The sequence below is a fragment of the Canis lupus genome, chromosome 27 (assembly GCF_003254725.2).
Source record: "Canis lupus dingo isolate Sandy chromosome 27, ASM325472v2, whole genome shotgun sequence".
Taxonomy (NCBI): Eukaryota; Metazoa; Chordata; class Mammalia; order Carnivora; family Canidae; genus Canis; species Canis lupus.
This window is the reverse complement of record NC_064269.1, coordinates 15,613,903-15,634,479: the sequence shown is the minus strand read 5'-3', so window position 1 is coordinate 15,634,479 and position 20,577 is coordinate 15,613,903. Positions and strand designations below refer to the sequence as shown.

Genomic DNA, 20,577 nt, shown 5'->3' with positions numbered 1-20,577 from the left:
GATCTCTTGAAATGGTCAACAAACTCAAAGCACCTTGTCTAGTAAAGCTAATGGTTTCTGCTGATGTAATTACATTCAACTTACTCTTTGGCACTGTTAAGTCACCAAGGGAAAAGAATATAATATGTAGCTAGTGCATAAACAAATAGAAAACCTCCTTTTATGGGTTTCAAATTTATCATCTTGGTTTCATTGTCATATACACTAACCAACTGAACTTATCAGTTGTTTTAATTATGAATAAATCATGAATGTATATCTGTCAGTTACTTTGAATGTGTAATTACTATATTCTTGACAATAAATGATGTTAGATTATTCCTTGAGACAATGTGCTCCTGAATTGTTAGAAACTATTTGAGTTTCCTTTCTGCTTTAACTATGAGATTAACTATGAGATTGTCATTTGACAACGAGATTAGGAATGCCTTCTTACAGCTTCTTCTTTTAAATAAGTGCTTGGCACTAATTTGTTACAGTGAGAACTTGCTAATAAGTAGGAAAACTCTGCTCATTCATTCAATATGAATGAGACCTACCAGGTAGTCTTCTAAGTCCTGGAGATACAGCAGTGAACAAAATAAGTAAGGCATGTAAATGGTGCAACCATTTTGGAAAACAGTTTGGAAGTTCCTCAAAATGTTTAACTTAGGGTTACCATTATGACTGGGAATTCCACTCCTAGGAATCTACCCAAAAGAACTGAAAGCATGTTCATACACAAAATATTGTACGTTAATATTCATGGAAATTGTATGTTAATATTCATGGCATCATTATTCCTAATAGCCAAAAAGTGGTAATATCCATCAACTCTGAATGCATAAACAAAATATGATACAGCTTTATACTGGCATATACCTGGTAATAAAAATGTATGAAGTGGGGATCCCTGGGTGGCTCAACAGTTTAGTGTCTGCCTTGGGCTTAGGGTGTGATCCTGGAGTCCTGGGATTGAGTCCCACATCAGGCTCCCTGCATGGAGCCTGCTTCTCCTTCTGCCTGTGTCTCTGCCTCTCTCTCTCTCTCTCTCTCCCTCTCTTTCTGTGTCTCTCATGAATAAATAAATAAAATCCTTAAAAAAATGAAGTATTGATGTAACACAACATGGATGAACCTGTAATATTGTGCTAAGTGAAAAAAGCCAATCACAAAAACCATATATTATAGGATTCTATTTATAGGAAATGTTCAGAGTACACAAATCCATAGAGATAGAAAGTAGATTACTGGCTCTCAGAGTTTTGTAAGAGACAAAAATGAAGGAATGGGAAATGATTTCAAATGGATATGGGTTTTTTTGGGGTGGGGTGATAAAAATATTCTAAAATTATACTAGTGGTAATATTTTTACATCTATGTGATTATACTAAAAAACCCTGAATTATATACCTTTAAAAGAGTTAATATTATGGTGTGTGAATTATATCTGTTATATTAAAAAAAATTTTAATTAATTGAATCCTCTTTTCCATCAGGTATTATCTCAGGATCTGGGGATACTGCAGATGTCAAAAAGTATAAGTCTGCATTCAGAGTTAACTATTTTTTAATATATGGTGTTGAAATGGAAAGATCATGCTCTATGTTTGAGCAAAGAAGGAACTAAATGAATTATTACTGGATATTATAGTTGGAATGCTATTATATAGAAGGGTTAGGATTCTTCTTCCTACAATATTATGTAAGAAATTGTAGCCTGAACGTGTCACTAAAGAGATGGAACATACCTCTTACATTTAGGATGAATCTTAACACAACTTAGGAGCTTGTAGAAGCATATTTTCCTATAATTTTATATTAGAATTTCATGGAAGATAGCCATGACCTACAGAAAATTTTAAGAACTGCCAGAAATTAATATCACTCTGTGCCTACCCTCATAATGAAATATCAATGTGCCTGCCAATGATATTGTCCCAATGTTTGTAGTTTGGAATAAAATGAACAAATAATAGTGATTTTTATAAAGTGTAACTGCAGAAACAAAGATGTACATGTGAACTATATATTAGATATAACATAAAAGATGATTTCAGGGCAGACCCGGTGGCTCAGTGATTTAGCGCCGCCTTCAGTCCAGGACATGGTCCTGGAGATCCGGGATTGAGTTCCACGTGGGGTTCCCTGCATGGAGCCTGCTTCTCCCTCTGCCTGTATCTATACCTCTCTCTCTGTGTGTCTCTCATGAATAAATAAACAAACAAACAAATAAATAATCTTTAAAAAAGATGATTTCAACAATGATAATTATATGCAACAAATTACATTATTATAAGGAAGACATGGATCTTATGAAGACATCCAAGTTGATTAACCATTTACCTAGAAGTTGCTATTGTCATTTCCAAGCAGAGGGGTCTGTTTTACATGTCAACATGACTAGGCTAGTACCCAGTTTTTAAATTATTTAGTTAGTTTTTAATTTAATTAATTAAATTTAGACTTGCTAAACCTCACAACTGTGTAAGCTAATTCTTTGAAACAAACCTTTTTCTTAAAAAAGATTTCTATATATCTATCTATCTATCTATCTATCTTGCTAGTACTATTTCTCTGTTAGAACCCTGACTAATACTATTTGGTACCAAGGGTGCTTCTAGAAAAAGAGAATTTTAGGATGAATTCTTAAAATTGGTTCTGGGTGTTCTGGAATGGATTCTCTAATCGCATTAGATTTAAAGGCATCAGTGACTCTACCTTGAGTGGTAAAGAGAACACTGCTAATCCATGGCATGATGTAGCTATAGAGATATGCAAAATATTGCCATTGGATACTCCAAATACATACCCAGTTAGGACATACTGGAACTAGAATATAAATGTAATTTATTCAGGCTGTAAAATCTGTGAAGTTTCTGCTGAATGATCAATAGTTAATTTTTTTTTATTTTATTTAATAGTTCAGTTTTCTAAGAGCAATAGACACTTGTAGCCTTTCCTCAGAAAACTGTTTTTGGGTGAGAAAGCCTAAGACTCATAGTCACAATGTACTAAACAAGAATGGTTGTTACTTCACTATCACCATAATGTCCTTTCAGATTTTCTAGAATTAAGGTCGCCCTTTTATAACCAGAGCAGCTACACTCAAGTTGTTAACAGAGTCAAAACTTTTTCTGTCACATTTATAATCTTGTTATCAGAATAAACAAAAATCCTGGTGCTTATAATAACATTGTACCAAGGGGCCATAGCAGGTCATGAAAAAGGACATAGAAGACATTTTTACTTCCATGTCAGACATAATAGGAAATGAATTAAATACACTTCAAGTTTTATTTGACTTTTTGGCAAAGACTAAGGTTAAGGAAAACTTGGTAGTTTATATTGAGCAGTTACTGAATTTTAGGGCCTTTACATTTCTGTAGGACTATAAAATATCCCCCAGTTTCTACTTTTTATTTGATCATTTAATACAATTTAGCCCACAAAATACATTTATTTAAATTCATACATCTATTTACATCATGGAGTCTCAGAGAGTAGTCTCAAAGAGTAAAGATTAGGGGGCATGTGGGTGGCTCAGTCAGTTGAGCATCTATTTGCCTCTTGGTTTCTGCTCCAGTCATGATCTCCAAGTGGGGAGACTGAGCCCCAAATTGGGCTCAGGCTCAGTCTCCATGCTCAGTGGTCTCCATATTCATTGCAGTCTACTTCCCTCTGCCCCTCCCCCTGCTTGTGTGCATGTGCAGGTGTGTGCGTGCTCTCTTTCTCTCTCTCTCTAAATAAATATTTAAATAAAAAGAGTAGAGATTAGATTTGCCTAATAAAATGGGCAAAGATATATAAAAGTAAAGATATTAAATGTATGTATTCATTAAACATCTATACAAATGAATTGCCGATTTTCACCTCTGGATATTCATAAGGGTTGCCTGCAGGGCTTCCTGAAACACTTGTGCCTGGATCATACCACAGACTCATGAATAAAATTCCTAGGAGGGAAAATTCCAGAAACCTACATTTTTACAAAGTACTACAGGTAGTTTTGATTCATGGCCAGTATTGATAAATACAGAGATCAGAAAAGAAACTTTACAATTTGCAACAGTTAATTGAATCCATTGGTTTTCTACCCTGCTCCCTTTTTATGAGCCCAATTTCCCATTCTACACACACATTCCGGTTCATTTTTATTAGATTCACTTTGCCACTACTTCAATTTTGGACTTTCTATTTAACTACCCTCCTGGGCTGACAAGAATATTTTCTTTAATTCTGGCTTCTTATTTTGTTTAAGGACTAAAGCCCTGGCATATATCAGTTTGGGTTTGGTGAATATATTTCTTAAAAAATTATTTTAATTGAATTTTAATTCATATATATGTATATAAATATATATGAATGAAATTAAAATATTATTTTAATTGAATTTTCACACATATTTATATTATATATATAAATATATAATATAAATATATATATTCCAAAAAATATATATAAATTTATATATATATATATATATTTATATGCCGAAAACACGAATACAACTGCCAGTGTGTATTTTTAATGGAACCCTATTTTACATTACTTTGTTCAATGTGTTTCATATGAGTGATCATTAATACATAATTAAGGTCGAGGTTTCAACTCGAAACTCCCAAACTGTGGTTCATGACACATAACCAAACCAGCAGTGTTTCAGAATTGGGATACACATTTAAATTTTTTTTTTTTTTCTGGTTAAAGTTCCCAAGAGAGTGTAAAGGTTTTACCAGAAAGCAAAAGACCATGCAGCTTTATGGAAGTTTAAAGCATGTTTGCAAATATTGCAGCCTGATGGAAGAATTTGCATGTACAGGGAAGTTGTGGATGGAAGTGGTTTGTGGAATTTTAAGTGCTCATTGTAGTAAACCTTTGCTTTGTAGATTTGAAGGGACAGAGTTTTACAAGCAAGCTCATGAAATGATGATTAGTTAACAAACATTAAGTAAGATGAAGTTAAAATAAATTATTTTCTATTTGAAAAAAAATATATATATTTTGCCATATATATGTGTGTGTGTGTGTGTGTGTGCAACAAATGTGTTAGTATCTAAATTGTTTCCTTGAGTTAATTTCTTTGTTTCTTTTGAGGAAAGAAACAAACAGCATTTTGAGAACAAATACAAATGCCTTATTTTCCATTAGCTGAATTCTGGAAGAGTATTGAGAGAGCTGTACAGGGCCACCAGATTAAAGAAGCACACCTTTCTGAATGTTATCATTTTAAACATGGATATAATTATTTTTGCATTGTCTTTTTATTTTGTTGTGTATAATAAAATTCAAATGAGTAACATTTCTCTCTCTTTTTTTGTAATATGAATGTTAGCAGATGGATAAAATTTTGTTTGCTATATATGTGCAATTTTCTGATTAATATTTAACTAGCAGTATAAACAAAAATGGAATTAATATTTTAAAAATCTTAAAAGTATAAAATACATTCTTATAAAATAAGTTTTTATATTATAAATTAATATAATTTATTATATACACATGTTATAATTTATTGCATATAATTAAACATATTATAAATTAATTATATGTAACATATTTTATTTTTTAATTTATTTTTAAATTTTTATTTATTTATGATAGTCACAGAGAGAGAGAGAGAGAGAGAGGCAGAGACACAGGCAGAGGGAGAAGCAGGCTCCATGCACCAGGAGCCCAACGTGGGACTCGATCCCGGGTCTCCAGGATCGCGCCCTGAGCCAAAGGCAGGCGCTAAACCGCTGTGCCACCCAGGGATCCCCAACATTATATTTTATTATAAAATAAGTTCTCTTCCTGAGCTTCTTTCTTTTTTTTTTTAACTTTAAACAAATTTTTATTACACAAAGTTTGTCACATAATTGGATATTTTTCTACTTTGTACACAATTATTCTTACTCTCCCCAGAAAGGCTGCTTAACTTTTCATCTGGTGATGGCAAACACTAAAATCCTGATTTTAACAGAATAGTAGTAAAAATGCCTCAGTGATTTAAGTTGAAAGCAGTACATTGGTACACGGCTCTTGCACTCAGTTATCAGGAATGTACAAATGTCTTTTTATTCAAAAATACAAAATAAATTATCTGTAGGCATGGACAATGACAGCAGTAAACCATTATATGTTGTCAACTGAAACCAGTAACTGATGGTTATAGCGATTTTCTTAAACATCAGCCAGCCTTTTCTTCGGTCATTTCCTTCAACTAACTTCTCTGAAGTTATGGTTGAGGAACAGAGCCTTGAGCTTCCTCTCACAGTTCATTAAGAATGGTAAAGCACTATTCTAGGAATCAGAACATGCCACTTCCCATACCACCTCCCATTCCATCCGTTCCACCCACTCCTGGGTCCTTCTCTTCTTTAGGAATATTGGTGACTACAACTTCTGCCGTAGTTAACAGGCCACTCCAGCAGCATCCAATAAAGCAGTTCTTCCACCTTAGTTGGATCAATGATTCCTTTTTCCACCATATTCACAAAATCTCCAAGCATAGTGTCATAACCAACTTCTGAGGAACTCCGCATAATTTTCTCAACTATCAATGATCCTTCAACACCTGCCTTCTTAGCAATGGTCATTGCAGGAATTTTGAGTGTTCTCTTAATAATTTTGATACCAATTCTTTGATCTTCACTAGCTGGAGTTATTGAATCCAAGGCTGGAATGAACCAAAGCAGGGCACAACCCCCTCCCAGAACAATGCCTTCTTCAACAGCATCTCTTGTGGCATTGAGGGCATCTGTAACTCTTTCTTTTCATTCACTTCAACATCGCTTGTCCCACCAACCTTCAACACAGCTACTCCAACTGAGAGTTTTGCCAGATGCTCATTCAGCTTTTCCTTTTCATATTCACTAGTTGTGATATCTAACTGCTCAATGATTTCTTGAAAACGTTTTTCAATTTGAGCCTTGTCACCTTTTCCTTTTAAAAGCATGGCATCATCTTTGGTCACAATGACCTCTCCAACTTTTCCTAAGTCATGAGGCTGACCATCTTCAAGATTTAGAGTCAATCTTTCTTCCCCAAACACTGCACCACCAGTAGCAATAGCCATATCTTTAAGCTGGTTCTTTCTATTGTCACCAAAACCTGGAGCTTTGACTGCCACAACCTGAAGACTGACATTTAGCCTATTTAAAACAAGTGTACTCAGAGCTTCGCCATCAACATCTTCAGCAATTATAACCAAGGACTTACGGTGAGCATTGGCAATTTCAAGAGCAGATACAATGGACTGGATGCTAGAAATCTTCTTTTCACTCAATAGAACATAGGATCTTGGAATTCACATTTCTGACTTTTTGATGTATTAATAAAGTATGGAGAAATATAACCTCAATCAAACTTCATGCCTTCAATAATTTCTAGTTCATCATTCAGTGTTTTTCCATCCTTTACTGTGATGACACCCTTTCTTCCAACCTTTTTCATTGCATCAGAAATGATGTCAATTTCTTTGTCTCCATTTGCAGAAATTGTAGCAACCTGAGCAATTTCTTCAGGGGTTGTCATGGGTTTAGACTGCTTCTTAAGTTCAGCGATTACAGCATCAACAGCTAACATCACACCTCTCCTGATTTCCACAGGATTAGCACCTTTGCTAATCTTCTCAAAGCCTTCCTTGGCAATAGAGTGTTCCAAGACAGTAGCAGTAGTGGTGCCATCCCCAGCCTCTTCGTTTGTGTTATTGGCAACATCTTGAACAAGTTTAGCGCCTATATTTTTATATTTGTCTCTTAAGTCAATTGACTTTGCTACAGTCACACCATCCTTTGTTACTTTGGGACTTCCCCAACTCTGTTCAATAATCACTGTTCTTGCCTTTGGCCCCATAGTAACGGCTATGGCATCGGCTAGGAGATCTATACCTTGAAGCATTAAGGCTCGGGCATTGGCACCAAATTTTACATCCTTGGCATAGCCCCGAGTGACATGAGGAGCCAGGGCTCTGGACACTGGCCTGATCTGGCAGAGGACTGTGGGTATTTGAAACATTTCTGTGGGAGACTGCAGAGCGTGCAGGCGTGAGGCAGGCCAGCGGTGGTGACTGAGGGGCCTGAGCTTATTTCTCATTTGAATAGAAATGGAATGTGTAGAGGGAAAAATTATCTGGTATGTTAGTTTTTACAATGTGACATCATTATTCTGTAGGTGGGTTTCTTATCTGTGTGTGTAGCATGATTTTTTAGGAGAGACTTTAGATGTTTACAATCATAGAGCCCAATTTTAAGATATTTGGTCTTGTTCATGTCTGGTAAAAGTTTATGGTCATCATTATATTAAAAGAATAGAAAATGGTAAATGCCTTTAAAATGGTCTTGCTATTTTATCTAATTACAGTTTTTGTAAATGTTATTTAACAGTTAAATTTTGATAAAATGTACTAAAATACATGGAATAAGATCCCTTTAAAAGACACTTGCTTAGGAAATTTTACTACTTTTAAATTCTACTGAAAAGATCTTCAGAAGACATATGGGGTAACATAATTGTTAATAGGGTAAGCATGGAGAAATAACTTGATTTATAGGATTCAAAGATTTAGCAGAGTTTGTCAATCATCTAGGTCTTATAGAGAATATGTTCATAAGTAAGTTATGTATTAAATAAGATAGTTCTTTCCTTTTGCAATTCACAAATTCTGTCAATAATTTGTCATTTTATGGTATAAACCATTTAAAAAATACACCTTAAGAGTTATGATATGGAAACTAGAGTAGGAGGCTCACTCCACTGAAACTATCATTAAGCTGGCAAAAACAATTAATTTTTTAGAACTCCAGAGTTTTATGAAAATTTATAGCAACCAGGGATGTACTTAATGAAGGAAAAGCCTGCTAAGTTTCAGCATTTAAAGAAATGTCTGTCAGTCACTGGCTAAATCTTGAGACAGTGGAACAAAGAATGAGTGACTACATACAAAAAGGAAAACAATTTTTGCTAAAATGGCTTGGAGAAGTCATTAAATGAATGGATAAGTACAGCCCTCAACAAGCAACAACAGCAAAACTTGAGGAGGGAGAGGGGGAAAAGAATCTGATTTCTGGAGTTCACACATTGTAATATGCAAAACATCCACTTTTTAGCAATAAAAAACACAAAGCATACAAAGAAACAGAAAGTATGGCCCATTCCTAAAAGAAAAAATGGACAAAGACCATAACTGAAAAAGCCAAGACATTGAATTTAATCGACAATACTTTAAACCAACTGTCTTAATTTTCTCAAAGAGCTAAAAGAAGCCATTGAAAGAATTGAATGAAACCAGAAGTCTGATGTCTCATGAAATAGAGAATATCAGTAAGGACATGCAAATTATAAAAAACAAATCAAAAATTTTAGAGCTGAAAAAAATACAATATCTGAAATAAAAGATGTACTACAGCGAAGAAAGAATCAATAAACTCAAAAATAAGGCCATTGAAATTATCCATTCTGAGGAATGGAAAAGGAAACAAATGAAGTAAAATGAACAGGTAGGAAATGCCTACCCCAGGGTTGGTTTGGGAGCAGGGAAGCTGCTTGAGGATGCTGAGTGCAGAGGAAAAGACAAGACTGGGGAGTGGGGAAGCTCTTGAGAAAAGGAGCCGCCATCACAGATCAAGGAACTTTGGAATATGGAAGACAATATGACATCTATCACAGAGTTCACCCTACTGGGATTTCCTCTTGGCCCAAGGATTCAGATGGTTCTCTTTGGGCTCTTCACCCTGTTCTACACCTTCACCCTGCTGGGGAATGGGCTCATCCTGGGGCTCATCTCACTGGACCCCAGACTGCACACCCCCATGTACTTCTTCCTCTCCCACCTGGCCATCGTCGATATAGCCTATGCCTGCAACACGGTGCCCCAGATGCTGGTGAACCTCCTGAGGCCAGACAAGCCCATCTCCTTTGCTGGCTGTCTGACACAGACCTTTCTCTTTCTGACCTTTGCTGTCACAGAATGTCTTCTCCTGGTGGTGATGTCCTATGACCGGTATGTGGCCATCTGCCACCCCCTCCGCTATTCTGTGATCATGAGCTGGAGAGTCTGCATCACCCTGGTGCTGACTTCTTGGACCATTGGAGTCCTTCTGTTTTTGGTACATCTCATGTTACTTCTCCCCTTACCCTTCTGTAGATTCCAGAAAATCAATCACTTTTTCTGTGAAAAAAAAAAAAAATACAAGAGAAATCTTTTGGGCACTGTCAAGTGTACTAGCATAGCATTATGGGAGCCCCAGAAGAAGAGAGAGTTAATGAGAAAAAGAATATATGAAGAAATAATGGTTAAAAAAAAAACTAACTCACAAATTTGATAAAACAAGTGAATATACAAATCCAAGCAGTTCATCAAACTTCCAGTAGCCTGAACTCAGAGATTAACACTGAGACAAATAAAACTGTCAGAAACCAAAGATAAACAAACAAAAACAAAGACAAGGAATCTTGAAAGGAGCAAGAGAGAAATGACTCATCACTTGCAGGTGATCCTGAGTAAGATTAAAACTGAATTACCATCATACAGGCCAGCAGACAGTGGATGACATTTAAGTTGCTAGGAAGAAAAAAAAAAAAAAAAAAAAACTGTCAATGAAGAAGTTTATATCTGGGCCAACTATCTTTAGAAACTGAAAAAGAAATTAAGATATTAATAGAGAAACAAAAGCTGTAGACTTGTCTATAAAAAATGTTAAAGGAGCACCTGGTGGCTCAGTGGTTGTGTCTGCTTTCACCTCAAGTTATAATTCTGAGGTCCTGGGATTGAGCCCCCCATTGAGCTCCTTGCTGTGGGGAGCGTGCTGTGGGGAGCCTGCTTCTCCCTCTACCTCTGCTTCTGCCTCTCTCTCTCTTTCTCACTCTCTGTCTCTCATGAATAAAATCTTTTTTTTTTTTTTTAAAGAAATGTTAAAGGGAGCCCTTTATGGTGAAATGAAAAGATAGTAAAAACTAACTCAACGGCATACGCAGAAATAAAGTACTCTAGTAAAGGTAACTACATAGGTAAATATAAAACAGGTATTATATTCTTGATTTATAACTATTGCACGCTATTCAAACCTGAAATGTTCTCCTTTGTCCTGCAAGGGGGCCAACACAGAAATGATGAGAGAGGCTAATGTTAGGGATAGACAAGAGCCCCAAGCAGGGCTATGCCATTACTTTTATTCACTCAGGTTTTGTGACAGCCATTATAGCTATGTGCTTGAGGCAATGATCACAAGGTAATCATTAACACATGTCATGTTTCAGTCAACAATAGGCAACTGACAGTCTGTGACATCAGAGCTAGAAAAGCATGCATTCTAGTTAAAAATTAGGTTGTAATGTTTTTGTTGTATTCCTTACTAAACTTGGGTGCTTTTGCGCTGGGGGTGGCTTTCCATCTTAGAGGCTATTATGATCCTTATTAAGCTTGGGCACTTTTTGCCGTGGAGGTGGCTTTCCATCTTAGAGGCAGCATTCTACCCTATGCTCTTCTAACCCACTTGTGCAGTAACATGGCTTTCTTAAAGCTATATCCCATATGTAACACCTCTTTCCTTTCTTTTTGATTTGAAGGATAAATGCATAAAACAATCATAAATCTTTAGTGAAGACACATAATGTACAAAGATGTAATTTTTGTCAATAATCACATAAAGGGGGCATGGAACTATATAGAAACAGTTTGTGAATGCTATTGAAGCTAAGTTAGTATCAGGTCAGAGTAGACTCTCCTAAATTTATGTTGTTAATTGTAATATCCAAGGAAATTACTAAGAAAATTACTGAAAGTGTACAGTAAAAAAATGAAGAGGAAGTCAAAATGATACACTGGAAATAAACAGAAAATAAAGCAGTATTAGAGAAATCAAAGAACAATAAGAATTAAGACACAGAAAACAAATTTCAAAATAGAGCAGTCCTTGATTATCACTAATCACCCTAAATGTAAATGGATTAAACTCATCAATTCAAGACAGAGATTGGCAGAATAGATTTAAAGACCCAAAACATGACCCACTTTAGATCCAGAGAAACAAATAAGTTTAAAGTGAAGGGATGGAAAAAAAAAAAAAAAGATGTAAATAGGAACAAGAGAGCTGAGGTAGCTATTGTAATACGAGAAAAGGAGGGTTTAAGTTAAAATTAATAAAGAAGATATAAAAATTATAAACATATACCAAACAACAGAGCCTTAAAATATATGAAGCAAACACTGACAAGAATTAAAAGGAGAAATAGACAGTTGTATAATAATTGTTGGAGATTTCAGTACCTCACTTTTTAGAATATATAGATGGAAGAATAAGGAAGTAGACTTGAACAGCACTATAGAACAACTGGACATAACAGGCACATATAGAACATTGTATCCAACACATGAGAATACACATTTTTTCTAAGTACACATAGAACATTGTCCAAGATACATGATATAAAAGCTGTACTTGGGATCCCTAGGTGGCTCAGCGGTTTAGTACCTGCCTTCGGCCCAGGACATGATCCTGGAGTCCCGGGAATGAGTCCTGTCTTGGGCTCCCAGTATGGAGCCTACTTCTTCCTCTGCCTGTGTCTCTGCCTTTCTCTCTCTCTCTGTGTCTCTCATGAATGAATGAATAAATAAAAAACATCTTTTAAAAAAGCTACACTTAATCAAAACACCGTGGTACTAGTATAAGAATAGACAAAAAAAAAAAAAAAAAAAGAAATACAATTGAAAGTCCTGAATTAAACCCATACACTTGCAATGGCTTTTTCAAAGTAAACTTCTATGCCAATGTGGGGTTTGAACTCATGACTCTGAGATCAAGTGTTGCAAGCTCTAAGGACAGAACAAGTCAGGCACCCCTGTGTACAATTGATTTTTGATAGGAGTGACATGACAAGTCCATTCAATGAGGAAATAGTAGTTTTTCAACAAATGGTGATGGCACAACTGGATATCCACATGCAAAAGAATGAAGTTAATTCTTCACGTGGTGCAAAAAAGTTAACTCAAAACTATTAACTGGATCAGTTGTGTAAATATAAGGGCTAAAGCTATAAAAATTTTACAAGAAAAACAGGGAGAGGGGCACCTATGTGGGTCAGTGGTTGAGTATCTGCCTTCGGCTCAGGTCCTGACCTCGGGGTCCTGGGATTGAGTCCTGCATCAGGCTCCCACAGAGAGCCTGCTTCTCCCTCCCTGTGTCTCTCTGTGTCTCTCACGAATAAATATATAAAATCTTAAAAAAAAACATAGTATTAAATCTTCATGATGTTGGATTTGGCAATGTATTCTTTAATATAACATGGAAGCACAAGCAACACAAGAAAAGTAGATATTTTGGACTACATAAAACTTTTGTGCACCAAAGGATATTATAAAGCAAGTAAGAAGACCACCTCAACAATGGGAGAAACTATTTGTAAATCATATATTAAAAAAAAACAAAACAAAAAGAATCATATATTTGATAAAAGTCTGTTATCCAGAATATATAAAGAATTCTTCCAACTCAACAAAATAGCATACAACCTAACTTAAAATAAGAAAAGGACTTGAATAGACATTTCTCCAGAGCAGACATATATATAATGGCCAACAAACAAAAAAGATCCTCAGCATTATTAGGAAAATCCAAATTAGAGCCAAAATGAAATACTGCTTCACACCTACTAAGATGGCTATAACTTTAAAAAATGAAAAACAAATGGCAAGAATGTGGAGAAACTGGAACCATTGTACAATGTCGGAGGGTATACAGAATGGAAAACAGTTTGGCAGTTCATCAAAAAATTTATTATCTAATATTGTTATCTATATTATTATCTAATAATTGTTCATCAAACAATTATTATCTAATATTTGCACTTATAGGTGACTGCCCAAAAGACTTAAAAATAGACATATATACCAGATCTTGTATATGAACGTTTATAGCAGCACTATTTACGATAGCTAAAAGACACAAATAATTCAAATGTCTCTCAATAGATGTATGGATAAGCAAACATGGTTTATACATAGAATGAAATGTTACCTTAAAAAGAAGTGAAATACAGATGATATATGCCTCCATGTAGATGAAGCTTGAAAACATTATGTGAATGAAGTCAGGCACAAAAGGTCACATATACTCCATTTATAGGAAATAATCAACATAGGTAAACTTAGAGAAAGCAGATTGGTGATTTCTAGGAATGAGGCAAAGGGGAATGGGACATGATCATTTAAGGAGAGTATATTTGGGGTGATAAAGATACCTTGGAACTAAACAGATGTGGTGGTTGAGCAACATTGTGAATATATTAAATGCACTGAATTATATACTTCTAAATGGTTAATTTCATATTAAGGAAATTAAACCTCAGTAAGAAAATAAAGAATCCACTACATTCCGGTACCTTTTTGTTTGTTTTTAAGTGATGGGATGAAACTTAAAATTGTACTAGTCAGGGTCCAATCAAGTGATAAAACTGGGTAGCCCGGGTGGCTCAGTGGTTTAGCGCTGCCTTCAGCCCAGGACGTGGTCCTGGAGACCCGGGATCAAGTCCCACATCGGGCTCCCTGCATGGAGCCTGCTTCTCCCTCTGCCTGTGTCTCTGCCTCTCTCACTGTCTCTCATGAATAAATAAATAAAATTTTTTAAAAAGAGAAACTATATAGTAGTTTTAGCAGGGAAGGTTTACTACAAAGAATTATGATGGATTACCTACTAAAATAAAGAATGCAAAAGAGCAAATACAAGAAGAAGCCCCTACCTTTTTTGGCTGAGACAGAGCCCTGAAGGAAGGAACAAATATGGAAGAACCTTCTTCCCAAGGCTGAGACCTAAACCTGGTTAGACAAAGTGCAGCAGTACCTCATACAACAGGATATTCCTAATAGTGAAAATGTTTGCTGAGGTCCTGGGCTGTGGAACTTACTGGTATTTCTCCTGCAAGGATGTGAATTGGGAAATTGCCTGCTGGGGAAGCTGCCCAAGAAGTGCTGTTGGCTGTTGTGCATGGCAGTTTACCATGAGGAGCATCCTGAAACTAAGAAAAGACCCTTCCTCCTGCTGGGTCCCTGTAGCACTCTGCTCTAACAAAGCTTAACATGTGCCAACTGGCAAAGGGAAATGTTTACAAAGTTACATGATTATTTCCACTATTGTGTAGCAGGAAGGAAAAGAGGTTTTTCAGCTGACAAACAATAAATTGTTAACTGGCACAAAATTATTTTAACAATGTTAGTTTATTTTTTTTAAGGATTTTATTTATTCAATAGACACACACACACACACAGAGAGAGAGAGAGAGAGAGAGAGAGGAGAGAGGAGAGAGAGAGACAGAGACACAGGCAGAGGGAGAAGCAGGCTCCATCCAGAAACCTGATGTGGGACTCGATCCCGAGACTCCAGGATCATGTCCTGGGCCGAAGGCAGACGCCAAACCACTGAGCCAGGCAGGGATCCCCAACAAAGTAAGTTTCAATCAAGTAAGTTACACAAAGGTCTGGTCTGGATCTTGGCAATAGCCTCCAATATTAATTCATGAGTCATGTAATATTTCATATGTGATTACTTAGTTGTCATTTGGGTTTGAGATATTACTTCCAATCATCTGAGAATTGGAAAGATATATTCCTTAGAAAAAAATGTAAGTTAAAAAATAGGCATATTAAATTATAATATTCAACTGAAGTTATTAGATAAAAAATATAGCAATGGATTTAAAAACATCAGTAAGACATGATTATTGGTAATAAATTAGCACATTTTTCTGTTTAGTCTTACAGATACTAAGCATTATTTCAAATAGAGTTTATACAGTGTACGAAGTAAAATGTAAGAAGTAAAATGTAAGAAATAAAATGATAACTAGCTGTGCAGAAAAATACACTCAAATTTACATTTCTAAATTGTTAAAAATAAAGCAGCCAGATTTTGATCAAGCTGAATAATCGTAACATTGAATAAAATAACAAATAACTGTCAGGACACAATTATAGCATCCCTATCATAAAATAATTACTTTTCTAACATTTTTTAGAGCAAGGTATAATGTATCCAAAATAAATTATTGCAATACAACATTGCTTAAAGGTTATTATTTTATGAGATAAAAAATTCCTGTCTCAACTTTGACATTTGTTTTTGAAAAATGGGCTCTACTTCAACATTTATATAGCAGCAGGAGACCATTATCTTGTGACAACACTTCATTGCATTGACATTATCTGTTAATTATCTTTACCACCACTAATTTCAAGCCTGGTGTGCTGTATATGCTGTCTCTTACCAGTTGTATGATTGCTCTTTCTTTTCTCATTGATGAATCTGGAAAATAGACAAAGCTTAATTAAAAGTGAAACTCAGACAAAGGTTATACTTTGCACAATCACAAAATAGAGGAACTGAAAAACAGTATAGCTTAATAATTATTTTTTTATTTAATAGGGACTATGTTCTTACCTTTTTCTAATATTATAAAGTATTCTAAAGAGCTGCATGGATTTTTGAATCTGAAAACTAAAAGAGAATATTTAATTATTGATATACAAAAACATTTGGCAGAGGAGAAAATTTTTCTAAGTACAGTAATAAAACATAAACAGATGAGAAGTGTGAAAAAAGATTTATTCTTCTAGACAAATAGATCAATAAAATTCTGGCAATAATCCCATCAGTTACTGTTGGTATTAAGTTGCCCTTTTATCAATGTATTCATTACTTGGAAACATTTTCAAAGAGGAAATTGTTAGTTCTTTGTGTATGTGTATGGTTGTATATGTGTGTGTGTTATTTTTTTTTTTAATTTTTTTAAGAAAAAAGCTACCTATTGAAGACTTACTTTTCTCCCTTATTGACTCACACGCCTTTGGTAAAGTATTACAAGACTTAGATTTTGTTTTTTGTTTGTTTGTTTGTTTTTCAATTACATTGGTTTCTCTGCTGCCCCTGAGGAAAACTCACAAAAGAGGATATTTCTAACAAATTTATAACACCAGAAAGCAACTCAAAAGATAAATTGGTATTACTGTGTTTTTTTAAAGATAAGGATATTGAGGCAAAGGTAAAACCAAATAATCTACTGAAGTGTACAAATTGGGATTATACATGTACAATACATAGTTTAATGTGTGACACATGACAAAAAAAATCAACAGATCATGGGAGCTATTGAAAGTAACCAAATACACATTTGAATATTTGAACACAAATGTGACATTTTATATTTAAGCAAAATATGGATAGATCTTTCTTTACTTTTTTTGAGATAGTGGTGTTTTTATGTGTGTCTTACTGGGTTTGTATCTGTTTCTCTCATATCCTGATATACATTCTTTGGGTTGGGTCACTACTAAGTAGGAAGATACAAAAGAGTTTGACATTTGAAAATATAATATTTAAAAGAATCGCTTCTCTACTTTTAAATTAGTCTCTTCTAATTAGGCTTTATATAAGGCTTGAACTGGTGAATAGATAAGAATAAGTTAATACTACTTAATATTATGAGTTTTTAATTGCTAAAATAATATTTGTATCACTGTGTAAGTACAAAATATATTTTATAGCAAAGGCTATTAAGGAAAGACAAAATATAATTTCAACAGGTTCAGGCCTCCATGAACATAATTTACTTCTGATAATTAAGTTTGTAATAGCATAACTTCAGGTTATATGAGAACAAATTCAAATAACTGTAAATAAACATTGGTGGGCAAATTAACTATCATATGAGATTCAACATATCAATAATTGATGAATTGAGCACACATAAGGATATAGAATAAAATTAATAAGCTTGATAAGCTGGATAATAAGATGGGTACAATGTAATTAAAATTTGAACAATTCATATCATTCTTAAAACATTTTTTTTTTGAGAGAGAGAGTGCACATGTGCTCATGCGAGGAGCAGGGGAGGGGTTTAGGGAGAGAGAGAAAGAATTTCAAGCAGACTTCCCTCTGAATGTGGAGCCCTAGGTGGGACTCAATCTTGTGACCCTGAGATCATAACCTGAACCAAAATCAAGGTTTGGACACTTAACTGACTGAGCCATCCAGGCACCCCATGAACAACTCACATCCTTCTTAAGCATTAGTTAAATATTTACCAAATTGAACAATTAAAATGACATAAATGAAGCCTCAAAATTTTCCAATAACTGGTAGCCATACAGATATGCTCTGACTATAATTCAGTTAATCAGAAGTTCACATGTTAAAAGTAATATATTTCCAAATGCCTTGCATTGCAAAGAAGAATTTCTAATGCACATTATAACATATTCAGAAATATACTAAAATAATCCTATAGTTCTTATCCTTTCTTTAATTAATGTGGTGTAGCACATGGATTGATTTGCAAATATTTAACTACCCTCGCAACCCAGAAATAAATCCCACTTGATCGTGAATGATTTTTTTTAGTGTATTCTTGAATTTGTCCATTGACTGATGAATGGATAAAGAAGATGTGGTACACACACACACACACACACACACACACACACACAATGGAATACTACTCAGCCATAAGAAGAATTAAATCTTGCCATTTGCAATGACATGGATGGAGCTAGAGGGTATTATGGTAAGAGAAGTAAGTCAGTCAGAGAAAGACAAATACCATACGATTTCCCTATATGTGGAATTTAAGAAACAAAACAGATGAACATGGGGAAAAAAGGGAGGAAAACCAAAAAACATACTCTTAACTATAGAGAATAAACTGATGGTTACCAGAATGGAGGTGGGTGGGAAGATGGGTTAAATAGGTGATGAGGACTAAGGAGCAATCTTGTGATGAGCACCAGTGATGTATGTGTGTTGAATGACTAAATTTTGCACCTGAAACTAATATAGCACTGTGTATTAAGTAACTGGAATTTAAAATGAAAGTTAAAAAAAAAGGTAGAAAATAATGATATAAGTCTCACTGAGATTTCTGTAAGAACGAATGGGATAATATTTAAGGAAAAAATTACTGTCTCCTGGATTAAAATTTAAGTGTGATAAAGCTTTTTAACTTGTATAAGAAAGTAGAAGAAATTATCTTCATGGCTTTGGAATAGGGAAAGGCAATCACACAAAGGCACAAAACCTTAAATAAATATTTGATAAACTTTATTATATTAAAAAAACATAAAAAACATTGTCAGTAAGTAAAAATCTATACTAGAAAGCAAATTGTTTTTAACATAAAATATGAAAAATGTTTTATGTATTATATAAAATATTACAATATTAAAATATGAAGAAATAACTAAACTTTTAACAGATATATCACTAAAGAAAATGCATAAGTTGCCAAAAAATGTGGAAAAATGCCCTATATTATACTAACCAGAGATGAAAATTTAAACCAAATAATTTACATTTCAGATTCATTAGGTTGGCTACAGTTAAAAAGTCTCTCAATACCAAGTGTTGTTGAAAACATGGAGAAACAAGAATTTTTATACACTACTGATATAAATTTGAACTCTCAATTTGGCAAAGACTAATAGGATTGAAGGTGCACATACCCTTTGACATAGGAAGCACTGTCTTTGATATATAGCATAGAAAGACACTTGCACTGTTCAAACACAGATGTTTTTTGTTTTTTTGGTTTTTTTTTATTTATTTTTTATTGGTGTTCAATTTACTAACATACAGAATAACACCCAGTGCCCGTCACCCATTCACTCCCACCCCCCGCCCAACACAGATGTTTTTAAGAATGTTTAAAGCATCAGCATTTGTAATTTCAAGAAATGGAATAAAATAAGTGTCTACCAGTTATATATTGCAAATATATATAATATATTGCAATATGGTTAACTGAATATTAAATTGCATTGCAGAGGAATGAACCATATCACTAATACAGAGGAAGAAAATGAAGCAAGTTGAGGATTACATACAATGATACAATTTATGTAATAACATTTAGTCAAACATTTCGATAAATTCTTAAGTATATTTGCATTGTAGTAAAATCATAAAGTTATATAATGTTATGAGAAAAATTAAGAAGTTCCATCTGTGTTGAGAAGGAAATAAGGGCAGCCAGGGTGGCTCAGCGGTTTAGCGCTGCCTTCCGCACAGGGATCGAAGTGTCCAGTGATCCTGGAGACCCAGGATCAAGTCCTGCATTGGGCTCCCTGCGTGGAACCTGCTTCTCTCTCTGCCTGTGTCTCTGCCCCTCTCTCTGTGTCTTTCATGAATAAATAAATAAAAATCTTAAAAAAAAAAAAAAGAGAAGGAGATAAATGAGATCAGAGTGGAGCACACAAGGCTTCAATTCATTTATGATGTTTTATAATTTAAGATAATTTAATGAGTTCATGCACATACACACTTGTTCCATTATTCTTTATATTGCTTTGTATATCTTAAAAATCACACAGAAAGTTTTAAAGAAAAACATTATCCACTTAAAACAATTAAAGTGGTAAATATATATGTACATATATTTATCACAATTAAAAAAAAGCCTATTGAAAATATTTCTTAATGAAAAAACTGTGAATGGTACCATTCCCAAAAGCATATCACCACACTTTGACCTACATAACCGTGTGTGTTGTTTGGACAAATAGGATAATTTTTTTGTAAACAAAATAAATGTTTGGATGTAAGACCACATCTTCAGACAATTTTTGTTTTG

At 34.4% G+C, this 20,577-nt stretch overlaps 1 protein-coding gene and 1 pseudogene across 1 annotated transcript in view; one reads left to right on the top strand and one right to left on the bottom strand.

Annotated features, from left to right (window-relative positions):
* Positions 1 to 5,781: 5,781 nt before the first annotated feature.
* Positions 5,782 to 7,980, bottom strand: LOC125753840 (60 kDa heat shock protein, mitochondrial-like; annotated as a pseudogene).
* A 1,622-nt stretch (positions 7,981 to 9,602) lies between these two features.
* LOC112665634 (olfactory receptor 13-like) overlaps positions 9,603 to 20,577 on the top strand; it is a 56,449-nt gene continuing 45,474 nt past the window's right edge. Inside the window, exon 1 of the mRNA XM_049102887.1 lies at positions 9,603 to 10,134. Coding sequence (XP_048958844.1) covers positions 9,603 to 10,134 — 532 coding nt within the window. The remainder of the gene's footprint in view (positions 10,135 to 20,577) is intronic.